The sequence below is a fragment of the Notothenia coriiceps genome, unplaced genomic scaffold (assembly GCF_000735185.1).
Source record: "Notothenia coriiceps isolate Sejong01 unplaced genomic scaffold, NC01 NC01_scaffold00035439, whole genome shotgun sequence".
Lineage (NCBI taxonomy): Eukaryota > Metazoa > Chordata > Actinopteri > Perciformes > Nototheniidae > Notothenia > Notothenia coriiceps.
In genome coordinates, this window is record NW_011368140.1 from 43,821 (window position 1) to 62,513 (window position 18,693).

Sequence of the window (18,693 nt, forward strand, 5' to 3'; positions counted from 1 at the left end):
CCCCCCCTCCACCGCACCCTGCTGCTGCATCACACACACGGCCCCTCCTTAAGCATCCTGATTGCTACGTTTGATTTACGAGTTCCTATTGGCACGCTCCCCTGAGGGGTCAGGTGCACTGCCAATCAGGGTGACATATAGTCTTTCATAGCACCAACCAGCAGACAGCGTCGTGATGAGTTAGCACTCTGGTTGTCAAGGTAACCTTTGATGGTTGGGAGGGGTATGGCAGTGAATGCTGAGGAGATTCTCGCAGGCAGCTCGTTCCCTGGCAGCCAGAGACGGCGCCGCAGAAAGCTACTGTACCTAGAGAATAGAGATTGGCTCATTATTTTGGAGAAAAAGCATCAATTTGGAACGCTCACATTTTGCTTTTGACAATTTTGAAGGTATCATTAGAAGTGAAACAGGGGATATTAATGAATGCCTTGGAGAGGGTTCTACGTGTAAGTTTATTTATTCACTAAATCCATTTCAGAACCATTATCAAGAGGACAATATCAAGCTCATGCCTGGATTGAATAACCACAATGAATGCCTAGAGTCATTTGTCACGCTCCAAATCCCAGTGTATCCAATTTATTACGTGCAGACAATCGACCCCGCACACACATTACTCCCATGATTCACAATGGCACTAAATCTAATCTTTACAGTATATGAGATGATAAAGTTCTGTAGATCCATTCTTTAGTCAAATAAATCACTTGATCCTGACAAAGACTTGATAACTGGGAGGACTTAAAAACTGATTTCACAGTTTTCACATCTTTATCATTTTGCTGACTGATGCTGCTCTGCTCGCATGACCTTTGAACGTTTGATTTGCTTCATGTTGCTTAATCACATTCATTTAAAGTGCACCTTTTAAGCTTTTTATTGGTTGGACTTCTGCTAAAGAATATTTTTACTTTGATTTGTTTTCTTATTCATTTTGAATGTACTGTTTCATTTTGTTTGCCACTTTCAGTGCTCATCATTCATTCCTTTATTTGATTTGATTTCTTTTCATTAGATTTATATGACTCATAGCACAACCCACTATTTGATGGACAGCTATGGATCCAGTAACAGAAGGTAATATCATGGAACAACTTTCAATATTACATTGTGTACTTTCCTATTCCTAACCCTGTTCCTCATCCAGTTTGATTCTAAACCAGTCCTAAAACCCTACCCCAACTTTTCCTAGTCTAAAATTCTCCAGTAATGACTTTCAATACAACACTTTGTACATTCACTAATAAACCCTCTCTCAGCATATCCTTTTCTCTATCTGACTTCTGACCCTTCCACTCATGCCATGTCCTACCTTTCTTTGCCAGCATGATATTTAAGGATGATCATCTCAAGATAAAAACCCAACAGTAGATTGATTCTCTGCAAATCTTTAGTGTTACAACCTAATATGTGTTCTTCCTGGTTTCCAGTGGACTGGCTTAGAGTAGATGTTTACCGTTTTTATTTCTCTTGGCTAGCAGGTGGAGAAGAACGAGGATGCGGACCAGAAGATTGAACAGGATGGCACCACCAATAAACCCGAGGACAAGGCCCACAAGGCTGCCACCAAAATACAGGCTAGCTTCCGCGGACACATAACTAGGAAAAAGATGAAAGACGGAGAGGAAGAGAAGGAGGAAGACAGTCCTGCAGCTGCAGAGGAGGCGACAGAGGGAGGAGAGGAGAAAAAGAAAGTGGAGGGAGAGGAGGCACCTGCTAAGGAGGAGGAAGCTGCAGGAGAGGAGGCCAAGAAGGAGGAGACGAGCCATGCCAAAAGCCCAGTGGCAGAGAAGCCATCTACTCCTGCAGCTGCTGCTGCTTCTCCTGTAGGAGCGGCCACGTCTCCTGTAGCGGCGGCACCAGCTGCTGCTGCTCCCTCTACTACGGCTGCCACAGCGCCCTCTGAGCCCCAGAAAGAGGAGCCAAAAGCAGAAGAGAAAGTCGAGGAGAAGCCCAAAGAGGTGGAGGCCCCAGTGGTGGCCGCCAAGAGTCCCACCACAACCACAGCTGAGGAGAAGAAGGACGAGGAACCAAGTGAAGAGAAAAAGGAGGAGGCCAGACAAGCCGATGTGCCTGCTGCTGTCAGCCCTATCGCTGAGAAGGAGGAGCCTAACCAAACAAACGATAAACAAGGTATGCAGATTATAAAAACTATTTTAACTTCGATTCATACTGTAGGATTTATTACAAAATAAAATACATGCAAAACATTGGACCAACAATAAGGTTCTCACAACCTCTGAATCAAACACTTAGGTGTGTCCGTGTTTGGAGGCCACCGAGTTCAGAGACAAAGATAATTCCAGACACAATCACCAATCATGAAGCAATTACTTACTGTAAAAGATCAGACGACGGGGTATAGGTAAGCCTTTCCGTAGTCTGCTTGGCAGGCACTGCAGGAAATAACTGTTTGTTGAGTCTGTAGAATTTAAAGATCTTTGGCAGTGACCCAGCATTCATGGTTAACACAGAGACGGCTCAATATTAGATTAGGCCGCCTTGTATCTCAGCCTCTGCAAGATGGAAGCCCCATACTGATGAGGTGAAGATTGGGAGAGAAATGCGGGGTTGGAAATTATGAAGCTAAGATAAGAAAGAGGTTATACAATGGGCTAGTTATAGGATTGTATCAGAGTTATTGTTAAGAAGCAAGGCCGTGCTTATTGAGAAAGCATCATGGATTTTATGAGTCATAACGTTACCAAGACCAAGATATTGACGTGACTCCTACAGTCATTTATTTCAGGTAAAACATAAATAGTGGTGAAAAAGGATGACCCAATTAAATAATCTCATTCTGCACCTCTGATACCAGTTTATATCTTTGTTAAGTGATCCAGCCTTTGACGTCCGATCATAGTGGAAGTGTATACCCAAAAAAGAAACTTGAAGGCCATGAAATTACATTATAACATTGATAAAAACAACATCTTGACATTAATATTTCTGGTCCAAGGACTCTCAGACTGGGTCAGACAGGTAGTTAATGGAGCATGCTCAGTCTGGAGTAGATGGGGATGTAAGGAGGGACACGGACACACACACACACACACACACACACACACACACACACACACTTGAAACTCTGTTTGAAGTTATGTCCATATAACACCTTATTGTCGAAACAGCAGCCTTGACTAAGAAACAAAGAAAGGAACTACCCTTTCTTTCTTCTTGCTTTTAATTAAATCTTGGGTGCCACCACCCAGGAGCAGGAGTTCAATGTATGAACAAACCAAGCACCGTCTTTGTGTGTGTGTGTGCCTGCTGGAAAATGTGTATGTGTGATGAATGTAACCACATTGTGTAATTGAGCCTTCCACATAGTCAGCGCACCTCCTTCCACCGCCTACTCTCCGATGTAAAGCGGATTAGACTGCAGCCACACTTCCGTCTCCCTCCACCCTGACCTGCCAAAAGGTGCTAATTATAGGATGACCTTGAACAACGCTGCTTCAGGGTCAGCTGCTGCCCTCCCACTCAATTCACAGAGCCTAGTCATTATACAAGTAAATATCACTCTGGGGCAAAGGCACCCACACTCTGTCTTCAGACAGTCCTCGACCGGTAGTGTCCTGACTGCGGAAAAGGAGTGAGTGAGGGAGAAATATACAGAAATAGTTTGACCTTTTTTAATGATGCTGATTTGCTTCCTTGCTCTAACAATGTGTAACCGGACGGACTGATGCCAAAACATACCAGAGTGTCTATGTGTTTATGTCTTTTTGTATAACTATGTGATCTAACATACAAGTTACAACATGTCTTTTTAACCCTTTTGAGAGCCAGTTTAGCTGTTCCCCCGCTAAGTCCTTATGCTATTACAACTAAGTTCTGAGTAAACTTAGCAGTAGTTCCTTTCTTCATTTTGGTGACCTGTCTTGATTGAAAACTCTTTTTGTTAATGCCAGATTGTGAGTTTATATATAGATGTTAATATGCCCGCTAATATAAGTGTTTGGCTAGTATTAGGGGAGGGAGTCTGTCTCTATACGTTTTTTCCAAAATGTAAAATGTTTCCTTTAAGAAAAAACATGTTTTTGCTAAAGAAAACAGTGCATTCGGAGTAAAAGGAAAAAAAATCCAGTTATCTCAATCTTCATCTTTGAAAGAGAGGTTACCTCAGAATCAAAGAGACGTCATGAAAGAGACGCTTTCAGACTTTGAACCTTTGCCACAGTCTTCAAAGTCTAACAGGGGAAATCCATCAGTTCAAAGGGTAAAATAAGCACTCATTGAAGTAGATGATGCAGTTTGAAAGGAACTGGGAAACATGAGTTAAATATATGTATATATTCAGGTACAGGAAAACAGTGCTATGTGCGACACTATTTTCTGCAGTTTATTACTGTTATTCCTGGCTGCTACTTCACTACTTCAGACTTCACCACTGTTGAGGACTAACACTACAATGTGCAATACATTTATTACAATTGAATCATGTTATAGCTGATGTTTTTTTTTTTGTAATGCTGCTACTTGTGTCATTGGATGAATGTGTACTTATTTTATGTTATGAATGTGTGCTTGTCTCGCTATTTAATGTGTTGGTCTATAGATCTTATTTTTGCTTTTTGTCTGCACTGTCCCTTTGTTGAAACAATGTAAATGTTCCCGCTGTGGGATGAATAAAGGATTTCTGATTTGCCATGCTCTTACAATGTAGTGTTAAGAGGCAGCTCGGTCTTCTTCAAACGTTATTCCTATCTGCAATTGGGCAAACTTTATACATTTCACAACTCATCAGATTACTCTTGAAAGAGAAAGGCAGAGTGCAGGACTCTTCCATCCATGTTACTCCTGCCAGACTGGCATCAGGCAGCCTTGTTTGCCACCACATAATGACTAAACTAAAATTAAAGTGGCACAGATCACATGCAGCTCGCCACATCTGTCTAAAGACTCCCTAACTAACTGTAGACCACTGGAGCCGGAGAGGAGCCCTCCCCAGACAGAGGGCCCCGGGGCCACTGAGCTTCATGCTCCACCAGCCTCCACCAAACAGCAATTTTGTTGCTTTGAGGTTGCTTTAGCAGACTAACGAAAAGAAAAAACTACACCAACCATGCAGTATCAAGTGACTTTTTCAGTTGCTAAGAATCCTTGTTTTGTGAGTAAATAACTGAAACTGTAAATTTGTAGTGCTTCTTTAACGGGGTTCTGGAAAACGTGTGTTGCTTTTTATACGAATGTTTGACACATTTGGTCACAATTTTTTACTTAGTTTTCTGTCGGCTAAGCGATAAGCTGAATGCAAACATTTGTTTTAAATTAAAGTGGCCACTCAAACAGTAGTTTTAATCTGCTAGCATCACTCAACCTCTGTGCTCCTCTCATTAAAATCATTTGCTGAATTTGGGCTATAAAAGCAAATGCAGCAATTGCTGGCATGAGGCTTCAATTAGAGACCCGAGGTGGGGGCTCTGTGGGGAATTTTCCAGATCTGTGTGTTTGTGTGCATGGACTCCAAGTAGATGTGTTGCAAAATGTCTGCCACGAAACGAATGAACATGCAACAGCTTGATCTTTTCTTAATTTCACCTGCAGACGACCTGAGCCAAAGCCTCTGGCTGTTTGGTGGTTTATTAGCAACCATATTTGTTATATGGCAAAATATCAAAATGTGCATTTAAATCAACCTTTTGGTATTAACACAATTATAACAATGTAATTATATTGTTGCAGTTAGAAACATATCTAGGTTAGGGTTATCATATGAGGCCAATATTATCTTCACATCTGTAATTATCAAGTTAGCATTGTTCTGAACTTTCTAATAACTTTCTTTTCAATTCCTAATAATGGTATTATTCCTGTCATGTGCACCACAACAATCTTGAAAATCCATTAGATTTCTCCACAAGTTTCCTTGGAAAAAGATATAAGAAAATTTAACATAAAGGGTGAAAAATAAGTTTAATGTCACTTTAAAGCTACACGCCCAAGGAACCCACCTGACATCCATCCATCCATCCATCAGCAATCCGACTTCTGATGCTGTATAAAGTTAAACACATCTATCAGTTAATATTAAGAGCAGCTGTATTACCTGAGGCTTTGCAAGAATAAACAGAGTCCTCGTCTCCTGTTGTCTCCAGGATATTGAATCACTTCCAACATTCACAGGGAGCCAAAAAGTGACTGAAGAAGAAAAAGGAAGATTTACAGAAGCCTGACAGGGGAAAGTGACAGAAGTCCAGAGTGATGAGAGAGAGAGACGATAGATCAAGATAAGACTGTTTATTTAATGTTTGTTTGAAGGAAAGAAAGGTGGTATAGTTTACCATCGGGACATGAGTGGTGGCTTTGAGTGAACGTACTTGTTCCCAATATGATTCACTTTGTTTGGTATGGGAAAGCGTACTCAGATATTTGCCTGTCTTTCATCTTTTGAGCAGACTTCAATCAGATATTTAGAGACTAAACCAAATTATCAAAGAAGAATCACCCATTACCAACTCAGTATCTTGATTGTGAAATAATGTATGTATGAGTTTAACTTTGGCAGATTAATTACTTTAATTATAACCTAAGCCTTTTACTATGGGAAGTTGGCATGGACATTTCTATTATCATCAAATATGTGTATTTGGCAAGGGAGCTGAAGACCTTGAGGTTACACAACATTTAAAAAAAAGAAATCCGTACTGACTAATGGAACTTGATGTATATCACTTTGTCTATATTGTTATCATAGATAGTGGATTATATATTTGACATCTGAAACATGTTAACTCGGCTTTTAATCTTGGAATACATAGAAGAGATGATCAGGTAAGACACAGGATTTTTTTTAATCTTCACTCTTGTTTTACGGCCTGGCTCATAGGCTGCAACAAAGATGGGAGACCAGACAAGTTAAGCGTAACAAAAGCATATTTATTTACAATACCACAAAAATCAAAGGTCTTCAAAGAAACCTAATACATGTGGAAGTCAGTTATCAGTAATGATTGCGTGTATGGGTGTGTGAAAATGTGCAGATCCAACTGAAGAGTGAGAGGGCAGTATGGGTTGGTGTTAGCCTTTTATGTCGACAGCCCAGGTGTGACTCATCAGGTTGATCACCTGAAACAAAAACAAGAGCCAGCAAGCAGAACACAAAGGCATAGACCCCAAGTGGAGTGGAGGGGGTCGTAACAACTCTGATAATTCATTTGCTGAAGTGAACTTAAGGAAGTCCCTCCTCTTAACAATCAGTTTTTGTTTGCCTGTGTAACTATGATGCTTTACTCAGAAATCTGAGGTGAGTAATAGAGAAACAATTGTTATCTTATATTACCTGTCGCTTGTTAGGTGCTTTTACCCGAAGCGACTTATATACAATCAACACTGTGGGCAATCCTCACAGGAGACATTTGGTGTGAAGTGCCTTGCCCAAGGACACAGCGATATGTTGTGGAAATGAAACCAGTGCCCCCCTGACCTGAAGATTAGCGCACTAACGAACTGGCCCACAACCTCAGTAATAGAAACACAAGAAAACCACTATGTCTACAATCACTTTCTATTAATAGTAGTGGTAACATTGCAAACAGCAGGACAAACAGGTAAATTGTCTTTGGCCTAACAATATTTCCCCAACACTTACTGCGTGTCTGCTCAATATAATGTGATACAGTCCAGATCACTAAAGGAAGGTAATCCTTCCAGATGCTAGGCCCTAACTTCTTAAATATACCCAGATATTCAGGAAGTGGTATGTCATGTGTTGTAATATGCATACCGGGATTTATTTTTGGCACCGTGAAATCCCTTTGACAAACCACAGAGAACTACCAATAAACATGGATAGCAAACAGACATTTTTGTGAATCAAAACTTGATTAAACATGAATGTAAGTCAAATATTAACACATTTATTTACCAAGTACAGTTGCTTTGAAACACAATTGACTGGGCTATGGAGGGTAATCCAAAAACACTCAAAAGTGTAAATCCATACTGCAAGTGTCACCATTAACTTGTTACTAATAATTTAAGCCATGAAAGACACTGTCGGTTGCACACATTACTTATTTTTTCTCTTAAGCCCCAAGCCTGTTTTTCAGGTTTCAGGCTCGGAAATGACATTCCCAGAACAAATGACCATATCTTCCCTTCTAAAAGGGTTAAATTAATAATCTTTTTTCTCAAAGTAATGATAAACCTGTGAGTTGGATGTAGAAAAGTCAGAATCAATATAGATGTTTTTTATTTTAAAGAAAATTCAGATTGAACATGGTAAAAAACTGTAAATTATAGTGTCCGTCCAAAAGATATGTTGTACTTATAGTGAAAACTAACCTTGGATGATGGGTTAGTAGACTAAAAGCTTTAGGAATAGAAAGTACAACATATAATAAGTACCCTGTATCAAGATTGATGCAAAACAAGTGATATTTGACTTTTTTAGACAGATTTAGCCAACAAAACCTCTTCTGGGGCCATTTGGGTGGATTTTCCTTATCTCTGGCCCCCCTTCTTCGATTTTGACATGTGACATAGAGAACCGCTGTGACGCGTCGTAAAACCCGGAAGTAAGCTTCTGCCGGTTCCTTCTTGAAAAACCAATGCAAATTCTCCATAGGATTTTGGAAAATAGCTCGAAATAAGGTCTGTGGTTGACACACATTTAAGAGAGGGATCAAGTTTTGTTCAGCCGGATAATCTCCACATGTCAACCCTACTTTTATAATTTCTGAATCATAAATCTAGTCGCCAAAAGCGAAATGCTAACGTTATGCTATAAACGAACTACAAGCCAGTGCAGNTTACATTATAACATTGATAAAAACAACATCTTGACATTAATATTTCTGGTCCAAGGACTCTCAGACTGGGTCAGACAGGTAGTTAATGGAGCATGCTCAGTCTGGAGTAGATGGGGATGTAAGGAGGGACACGGACACACACACACACACACACACACACACACACACACACACACACACACACACACACACACACACACACACACACACACACACACACACACACACACACACAAGCACACGCACAACTTGGAGAACTACATGGAAACTAGGTCACCTAGGCAGCACTGTCTCCTGGTTGTCATAGTTACTACCTCGATGGGATAGCTGCCCTGCATGGAGCAGAGCGGGATAACAGGTGCTCTGATTTCAATGAATGATTAATGAAGCCTACTGGTCACGATCCACACTGGGGAAGCCTGTCATAAACAAACACTACATGACAAAGAAGTGCTAATTAAGAATCCACTGCTGGCCACAGTCTGCTTTACAACATTTATATTCAATATTTAAGTCACTTGGTTTAGATTTGTGTAGCGATGATGTGAATTATTTAAGGAGGATATAATCCATATTCTTCACCTAGGATAGTCCGCGTGACTGCCTTTATTTAGTTACATCTGACCAAGTTGTTAACTGTCATAGCATGTCATACTGCCATAGTGCACTGCATAATATATCACTTTCATACAGGACATATAGCTCAAAATGCAGACAATAGAAATAGCAGTCAAAAAAGGACTACATGGAACATGAAGTATTTAATACCAAGGACATAAAACACATCAGTGATGTTGTCCATGACCGCCTCCACCATCATCCATCAACATTTGACCTTCTTAGATTAAGCTGTAGTGTAATTATTCAATAAATACAAATTGTAGAGACAATACGTTTATGTAAAAGCAAGGCTTAAAAAGCAAGTCCTCAAAAATGGAGAAAATACCTCAGTTTGGATCCAAAAACAGAAGAGGCAGCTTCCCAATATGTTTTTGTCTTTCGTATGCTGAGCGAGCAGCAAAAAGACTGTTATCACAGGGATCGAAGTGGGATCAAGTGCAGAAACTAAGAACAAGGCGGTGGTGGCAAAGTCCATAGGGACTTGGCTTGGCAACTGGAAGGTCACCAGTTCAAGCCCCGGCTAGACCAAGTGCTACCGAGGTGTCCCTGAGCAAGGCACCGTTCCCTACACTGCTCCCCGGGTGCCGTTCATAATGGCAGCCCGCTGCTCCTAACAATAGGATGGGTCAAATGCAGAGAAACCGTTTAGTTACATAGTACCTGTACTGCGTAATGACAATAAAAGTGAAAAAAACCAAAAAAAAACAGTGATGTTGAAATATATTTTTTAGATAGTAAAAACTCAATCAAACAGTAATATATTGTATGAGTCTACTTTAAATAAAAGCATTTACATGCTTCTATGTTTGAAATGAATATGCAGCAGTCAAGTTAGATTACAATTGGCAGTAATGATCACATTATTTGCCAGTGGTTTAAAGTGCAGTGAAGAGCACCTTTTGTTCTTTGTTCTTTTATATTAAATTAAAGGACCTCTGTTTTTGTAATACAGTAGTTTGAGGGAAAAGTTGGATATAATTTGCTTCCTTTTCTACTGTTCTGAACACTAGCGGTAGCAAAGACAAAGAAAATGACCAAGGACAAAGCCTTGCAGTACTTTATATTCATATTCATATTGAATAGCTTGTCTTTATATTGATACAAACTAATTGTAACATGAGTGTAGATTAAAATTAGAGGTGAGGTGACACTATTGTCAGAATACCAGAACTGATGTTCTTTGGCACTCCGAATTGGGTGAAATTGCATTTGCATCACGCAGTTCAGTGACTGTAAAAAACACACACTTAAGTCTTTCATACTAACAAGATAATCACCTCTTACCTGAATGATCATACTGTCTTGAGTCACACTCACACACATTAGTGAGTGCTAACACAAACAAGATTACCTCACTCCTTTCACTCTGCCCTGCCCTGCCCTGCCCTCGCCACTCACACACACACACACACACGCACACGCTCACACGCACACGCACACATGCACTCCATCACCCCAATCTCCAATGCAATGATGTCATTCTCTGATGTCTCCTCATTCTATTAAGAGAGATGCCCATGGTATGAGATCATTGCTCTCAGGGCACTAGTCCAACACAATACAATACAGGTCCTAAAACCTTTGTAGCCCATGTATTTCATGACGATATTACAATATAAACATGTTAGGACATTTTTTTAAATTATTTTGTACACAGTTGACAAACAATAAAAATATGTTTGAAGCTTCAAAAATATTATTCAGTACAGGAGCATTAGGCCAGTATCAGTCAAAAACACTCTAATACTTATGGCTTAGTAATGTATCATGAATCCTTATTCAGCAGTACTCCACCAATGGATTTGTGTGACAACGAAACACTATGTGCCTCTCACAGTATTCGATGTGACAGCCAAAGATGCTTCTGTTAGCATTGTGATGTCAGTTCAAATGCTTCATGGGTCCATTAGGAGCACTCTCTTCCTTTAGTATTTACTTAGGCAATGTGGGATTTCAGACATTAAGTTGCATATCTCTGTCAAACATGCTCTCAGTTTGAGTAGTGTCTACATTTTGTGTACCACATGGAATTACAGGTTCTTCTTAGTATTTTTTATCCACATTCTTAAAAAGGTTTTATGTTACCGTATGCTCTTTTATACAGAGATCCTTTAGAGGTGAAATATTGAAAACATCAAACGTAGCAGCTGGTACTGTATGTGAAATATTCATCTCAGAAGACCTACATACAGAAGAGCTTTATTATTCCAACCAATCTCAGACATTGTGTAATGTAAAACCTCCTCTCCACAAGCTAATCTAACCTTCTCTCTCTTCTCCCCAACCCACATCTATTGTCCCCTTCTCTCCACCCTAAAATCTCCCTTTCCTCTTGCTTTGCCTTTGCTTCCCTTCCTCCAACCAGATGCTGCAGAGGAGTCTAAAGCAGAGGAGGCCGCCCCGGCAGATGCAGTGGCGGAGGGCACCGAGTCCAAGGATGACTAAGGCAAACCTTAAGAAAGCAGAATTAAGAATATGAAGAATAACACAAAAAACAAAATCTAAAAAGGTTGCTCTTTGCCTTCCCAATGTGAAGGCAGTCCGTTTCTATTTGTTTGTCATTTTTTGTGTGGCAATGATTTTCTCATGTTGGGGGAGTTTCCAGCGTTACGTTTTTTGGCTCAAGCTAATATTATGAGAAGGTGGAGATGAGAATGATGTTGTTGATAATGAAAAAATGATTGTTAACTTGATGATGATGATGATGATGTTGATGAAGAGGAGGAGGATCAGATTTGATTTTCACTATCTAATGTCAGTGAATCAATGGTAAAACGATTGCTCCCAACTGGATATTTACACATTTCAAATGCATTGTGAATGCACCATACTTTATTTGCATTGCAATGCACTTTCTTTAAATACACTTTGCAAAAAAAGATCTGTAATTCTGCAAATGCACGCACAAAAACAAGCCGGTTTAAAATGCAACTCTAGTTTTCAAGACAGTACAAGTGAATTGAGAACACAGCAAATAGGTAATGTACTGACACATCAAATGGAGAATAGAATGTATTATTAAATGTGTGACATTTCCAGTTGGGCAGCTTTATCCTTTTCCCAAAAAACACATATAGGACAAGAATATTACTCACTCTCTCTTCTGCTTGAGTCATTCAAGCTTGGTTTACACCCCTTTTTCAGACTCCCTTTCTACTCACATTTACAGTAAAGGACCTGTTGCCATTTAAATGATATAAGCATATAATAAAATATAGGTGTCAGCTATAGTACTGGTGTAACTGACTTTTACATGACAAATTGTGTTCTGCCAACCAAAAGTAAGAACAGTAGCATGAACCATCGAACCAGATGCATGATGGGAACTCTCCCTCTGAGAGGAACTTTTTCGCAGTCACAGAAACTTAAGAGGTGTGGCAGCTTCTTTTTGATGTCTTTGGTGTTGTTATGACAGTTTATATGAATTGGAAAAATACTCTTGCACTGATGTTACGCAAAAAAACGTAAAAATAAATATCAAACAAATGAGCAAAGAAAAATACTTTTCCCATGTTCCAGTGAGTGCAATGTCCAGTTTCAACCTCATCAAGGAGTTCAAACTTGTGAGAAAAAATATGAAAAAAAAACAAATGGTTTCAATGTCTGTTTTCAAAATAAAGCAAATGTGCCAATTACCATCATAAACTGTGGAGTTTGTTTAAAGCCATGTTCAAATGTTGTGTCACTTCAGAGGGTGGAATATATCTGGAGGCAAGACTGACTCACTATCTGGCATGTTTAATCCATTTTCAAGCCAACATTTTTATAAGAACATCTGCAACACACTTTACAGAGTGCTTTAAATCTTCTCATATCACACTTGGTTTCATGCACTAAAACTTAATTTAAGTCTTGAGACTTTAGCTAGTCAATCATGAATATTAGCAAATATTTGGCTATACATTAGTTACCACTATTTTAGACATATTTAATTAGCAGAGGCAACACCTGACATACATGCAACGAGCACAATATTCTGCTTCTGAGTCTTATCCTGGGTTTAAGCTTCTTAAGGAAGATACATCTCAAATCACATGACAAACTTCGCTATCCTAGGATAATAATCCAGGTTTCTGTATTCAGGTGTGTCTTGATTCTGCCAAATCTAAGGCATATCTACCAGAGAGCAGAATACAGGATGTCTAGCAGAGTACTTAAAGGTCACCTATTATTCAAAATCCACTTTTTCATGTCTTTTATACATAAATATGTGTCCCCTCTGCATTAAGAGATTCTGAAAGTTTCAGGAAAAAATGATCCATATATATACATAATCCTGTCTGAAAATGAGCTGATCAGATGTTGGCCACTTTATGATGTCATAATGTTTTGTTGGATTGTGTAACCATTAGCCAATAACCAACCAAGGTAACCCCCCCCCCTCCCCATACCTTATCACCTGCATCTCCCCCTAGAGCACCATTGTGTTCTTTTTAACCAAATATCTCTCAGAGGGGCGTGGGGAGTGGCTCCTTATTTTTCATCTAAAGTAACAGATCCAGAACCAGCCCTTTTGAAACAGGGCTGAAACAGAGGGGATTATGGGATGTTTGGTATTTCGAGCCAAACACTTCAGAGACATGTTTTGTATATGACCTATAATATATTGATGAAAAAGAGTATAATAGGGGACCTTTAACCATCACATTGTTTTAATATATACAAATATATGTTATAAGGTCCAATACAAGTTGTTTCTGAAATGTTTTAGATGCAATATTTCAAATACATGATCAAAAACCAAATATTACTGCACTTTCAATTAGATGATTTCAAATTGTTCGTCTTATTATCAAAGAGAGGTCTTTTTGCAAAGATTTATGCAAGAGCACATGCACTTGCAAGTTTAAAGTGACTCCTGATAGCATCGAATTAAAGGTCATGATTACCAACCTTAGACTCAGGAGAACTTGTGTGACATTTACACTAATAAAACTGATTTGATGAAGAAGGAAGAGTTATATATTTTCTCAAAGGTTTGTCCAATCACCTTCAACAGGATGTGTTTGTGATGCTCACCACTGCACAACGTTAACAGCCCAGAGAAGAAGCTTGAAGAACCTTATGGAACTGTGAAGAACTACTAATGGTTGTCAAGGTGAATGGTGTGTTGTATCTTTGAGAAATATCTGGCTGCCATAGTAAATTAATAAACTAAACTAGTTTACAGTATAGTAGTGTCAAAGTCAGTGTCATTAAAATGTTAAATGTCACATTAAAAAGTAAATAAAGAAGTCATAGTAACCATAGGTTACTTATGTAACCCCAGTTCTCAGAGTAACATGAAGTGAGATGTCTCACTATGGGATGCGCCTCAACGCGTATGCAAACAGAAGCATCAATCTCATTACACCAATCCTGATTGGCTGGTGATCTTGACGTCTACGTCAGGGAATCCACCCACCCTATAAGCAGCTTGCGCTACGACGCAGCGTCATTCAAAATAAGCACCTCTTCTCGCTTCGCCTTAGCAAGAAGGGCCGTCTGGTGAGACATCTCAATTCATGTTACTCTGAGAACTGGGGTTACGTAAGTAACCTATAGTTCTCATTCATAACACTCTGTTCGATGTCTCACTATGGGATATTGAAACTCCCGTATTGCTAGACATGCTTATCTCGAAAATCACCACCAAAAACAACCGCAGAACATAACAGGTAGAAGCCCTGTCTCAACAAACGGGGCCCAGCATGGCGCGTCGCGCGCGGGCACAACTTGGAGCAGAGACAATCTAGGCCTGTAAAAGCCGGACCAAAGTGAGGCCGGTGGAGGACGCACAGCCTCGCTGGCCTGCACCAAAATGTCTTGGATGGAAACACCCTTGAACAAGCAAGCCCAGTATGTTTAGCCAGTAGAAGAGCACGGAGGCCCTGTTGGTGGACCTGCAAACCCTGAACCCTGACTCGTAAAGCTATAAGCTTCCACAATCCAGTGGGAAGCCGTTGCTGGTTAACGGGCTTGCCCCTTCTGAGGGTTAGCCCAAGGAGTATAAAAGAGTTGGTCATTACCAACGAAAACTCCTTTTGAAACCTTTCCATAAGGTGCGTAAAGCACGGCTGGGCCCAGCAGCAAATTCGGGCCGCTGTTTCCTCAGCAGGAACACGCGCGCGGAGAAAATGCACAATGTACCTGGGGTACATGAACCAACCCACCTTAGGTATAAAGGCAGGCGGTTGGGGGCTTCAGCAAACACCTCTCCGTTTGCCCCGGGGCACTGAGTGCATGAGGATGTGTACAAGAGAGCGCATGAATGTCATCTGACTCGCTTGCAAGATGCAGGGCCAAGTACCCAACACTGTCTTCAGTGACAGATGTTTTCAGGTCAGCTTCTCCAACGGGTTGCACCAATAGGAAGGTCGAGTGAGCCCATCTTAAAACCACTGCCAAGGTCCATAATTCAACAGTGGACCCTGGAAACAGGGAGGAGCCCCTGCGACTCCTTTCATAAAAAACGGCAGCCAAAAGGATGTTGGCTAGCCGTCTTTCCCTCAAAAGCCCCACATGGCATGCAGCAATAGCAGGCCAGCTACACTTTGATCGTAAGGAAACAGCTCTGTGTTTATCAATTAGGCCTGGTAAGAATGAAAAATCACCCCCGACAGGACATTGAAAAAGAGACTGGTCCTTTTTGAAGGCACCAGTCCTCCAAACCCACCCTCACCAGCTTACCAGTTCATAGAGGAGACCCTAGTGGAGGAAGGCTCTTGCACTCTGGAATCGTGGTTTATCACCTTAAATGAGGGAAAGCCCCACTGTATTCAGATGTGTACCAACTCACGGGCCAGGCCCATAGTGCGCAAGGCGCTCTGGGGTGTGGGGTGATAAGATCGTCCCCCTGCGCCTGAAAAGTGTCCCTGCGTAGTGGGAAGCCTGCCACGGCTGCTCCGCACAGCAACGCTGATATATGCTCCGCCAAGCCAGTACATTGCAGGCCAAGTGCGGAGCTATCAGGATCAGTGTGTGGCGTTTGTCTCGTCCATCTCCGGCCCAGAGTTGGGGGTATCAGTAGCCAGGGGTGGGAACGCGTACAGAAGAACGCCGGAGGCCAACGTGCGCGAGCGCGTCCCAGGCCCAACGGTTGCTTTAAATCTTGGTCGCAATTGGATAAAGATACAGCTGACAGTGATGCATTTTTTTTCTTTGATGTGCCAACAGATCTACCGCGGCTCGCAGTTAACCACCCCACAGTGACTCAGCACCATTTGGATGCAAGAGTCCAGCTGCATATAGTTTGGTACACCTCCCCTTGCTGGCAAGATCTGTCACCTTGTAGGTTCCATCAATCCTGGTACGTGCGTCGCTTCTCAGAGAGAGGAGATCGTGCCTCGGCTAGCTCGCTACAAATGATATCTAGTTTGGCGTGGCCAGCATCTTGTGTAATCTTGGAGAAGGAACCGCAAACCCCTTTTGGGCTGGTTTATTATACGATATTGTGTGGGTCGTTGTTGTCTTGTTCCCTTCCCATCGAGGACAATGGTGTCCTCGAGATAAAGGCCAGAAAGCGTTTCAGGGAGAACCACCCGCTAAAAGCTCCGCAAGATAATTTATGTGTGGAGCCGTTGGGATGTTCTCTGTTTCCAGAGACCTCCTCACAGGTCGAACCTTTGCCGTTATTGCCTTTTTCGCCCAGCCCGTCAGACCCCCATGGCGTCTGTGGTGACCACCCTTCCGCAATAGGACAGGCACCCATAGGGCACGACCCGTTCAGAAATTAGTCGGGTGTCAGCCAGTGCCCGCCAGTTGGCCATTACGCATTCATATGACCATCACTCTCCGCGCGCCATGACGGCGCGGGGTCAGTCTGAGGGCAGTACCCGCCGCTGAAAACTCCCTCATGTGAAGCGTCCCAGTAGCCAACGAGGATGGCTGACCCATGAGCCCTAGTAAACCGCAGACCACCGATCGTGAGATGTTGAGTAGCCGGAATGAGCGAGGCAACCTCCGAAGGCTTTCCCACTCCTTTGTTCTGCTGACAGGCGGGCTGTAAAGGGCACGAATTCAGGTGTAATGGCCCCAGGAAGAAGTACAGTCTGGGCTGGGGACAACATGCTTTTTTTCTGTGTTTAAAACCACCGAGAACCCCAGATCGAGCAGGTGTTTTTTAAGCGAGGAACAATCGTCTGCCGTAATAAGCCTCCTTGCGTCCGACTGTGCAGACCGGCAGCCCAGTCGTCCAGATTAAGTCTGCCAAGCGAATACGCTGTTTGTCTTAACGGGGGCTACGCGGACACCGTAACAACAACTCGCGGCTGCCTGAAGAAAGATAGACTGAAGGGAAAGGAGACAGCCGAAGGGAAGGACTCTGTACTCGTAAATAGACACCCTGAAAGACAACCAGATATTTCCTGTGTAGGTAATATACTGGATGTGGAAATACGCATATTTCTAAGGTCGACTGATGTGAACCAGTCGTTCTGCGCGCACCGAAAGAACGCAACCAGAGATGTGTGAAGTGAGCATTCTGAATTTGTATCTTTTGGAGTATTTGCTTCGAGCTTCTTCAATCTAGTATAGGCGAATGCCGTTCCCTCCCCGTTTTGGGAACGAGGAAATACTTGGAAAACAAAGCCGCCTCCTGAACTCTGTTCGGCGGGTATGTTATCGATTAGCTTGTTTTCTAGTAGCCGAGAAATCTCTTGCTCTAGAACAGGGGTGGTCTGCAAACCTTTTTGACCAAAAGAGCCATTTTGAATCCCTTTTTCCAAAAAAAAAAAACCAAAAAAATTGTCTGGAGCCGCAAAACATATTTCATTAGCTTGATAGCTTAATAAAGTTGTATTTATTGGTTTAATATCAGCAAAAAAACTAAATTTTGCAATTTTATTAGGCCATTTATTGAATTTAAGTAAAACTGTTAACCTCCTAATAAGGAAACAAAGAAACTCCTAATACAGGAGAATTAAAAATAATACACAGGCCTACTTTAAAATAAATTAAACACAAGCCAGTTGGGGAGTCCTCCTGCACATTTGAAAGGGAAACAAATATACTAATTAAATTGCCCACTTTGAAAATAAGATATCAACATATAGCTGGCATCCCTAAAAAAGAGTTAACGTGGGGGAGGTAAGAATGGCAGAAACCAGCTCGAGTGCGCAGAATTTGAAAATACACAACCGGGAAAAATCTGCCTCTTCCCTTCAGAGCTCCTTAACAGAGCCCCTCCTCCAACCCACCGAGCGCAACATGACCGAATAAGGGCACGAGATACGAGTTGTGCATATGTGCACAGATGGAGCGCTGACAAGTAGGTAGGCCCCATCCCCGAGTTATTTTTAGCTGGGCGCGGCTAAGATGATTTGGTCGTGGGCTTTTT

The 18,693-nt window shown here is 41.6% G+C and overlaps 1 protein-coding gene across 3 annotated transcripts in view; it reads left to right on the top strand.

Moving 5' to 3' along the window:
* The window catches only part of gap43 (growth associated protein 43), an 18,882-nt gene extending 5,867 nt beyond the window's left edge, over nt 1-13,015 (top strand). For 2 of the 3 annotated variants that reach the window (XM_010791346.1, XM_010791345.1), the window contains 2 exons: nt 1,479-2,133; nt 11,743-13,015. In XM_010791346.1, coding sequence (XP_010789648.1) covers nt 1,479-2,133; nt 11,743-11,822 — 735 coding nt within the window. In that variant the 3' untranslated portion in view covers nt 11,823-13,015. The remainder of the gene's footprint in view (nt 1-1,478; nt 2,134-11,742) is intronic. The other variant, XM_010791347.1, reaches the window with a different exon arrangement.
* Nucleotides 13,016-18,693: the final 5,678 nt, after the last annotated feature.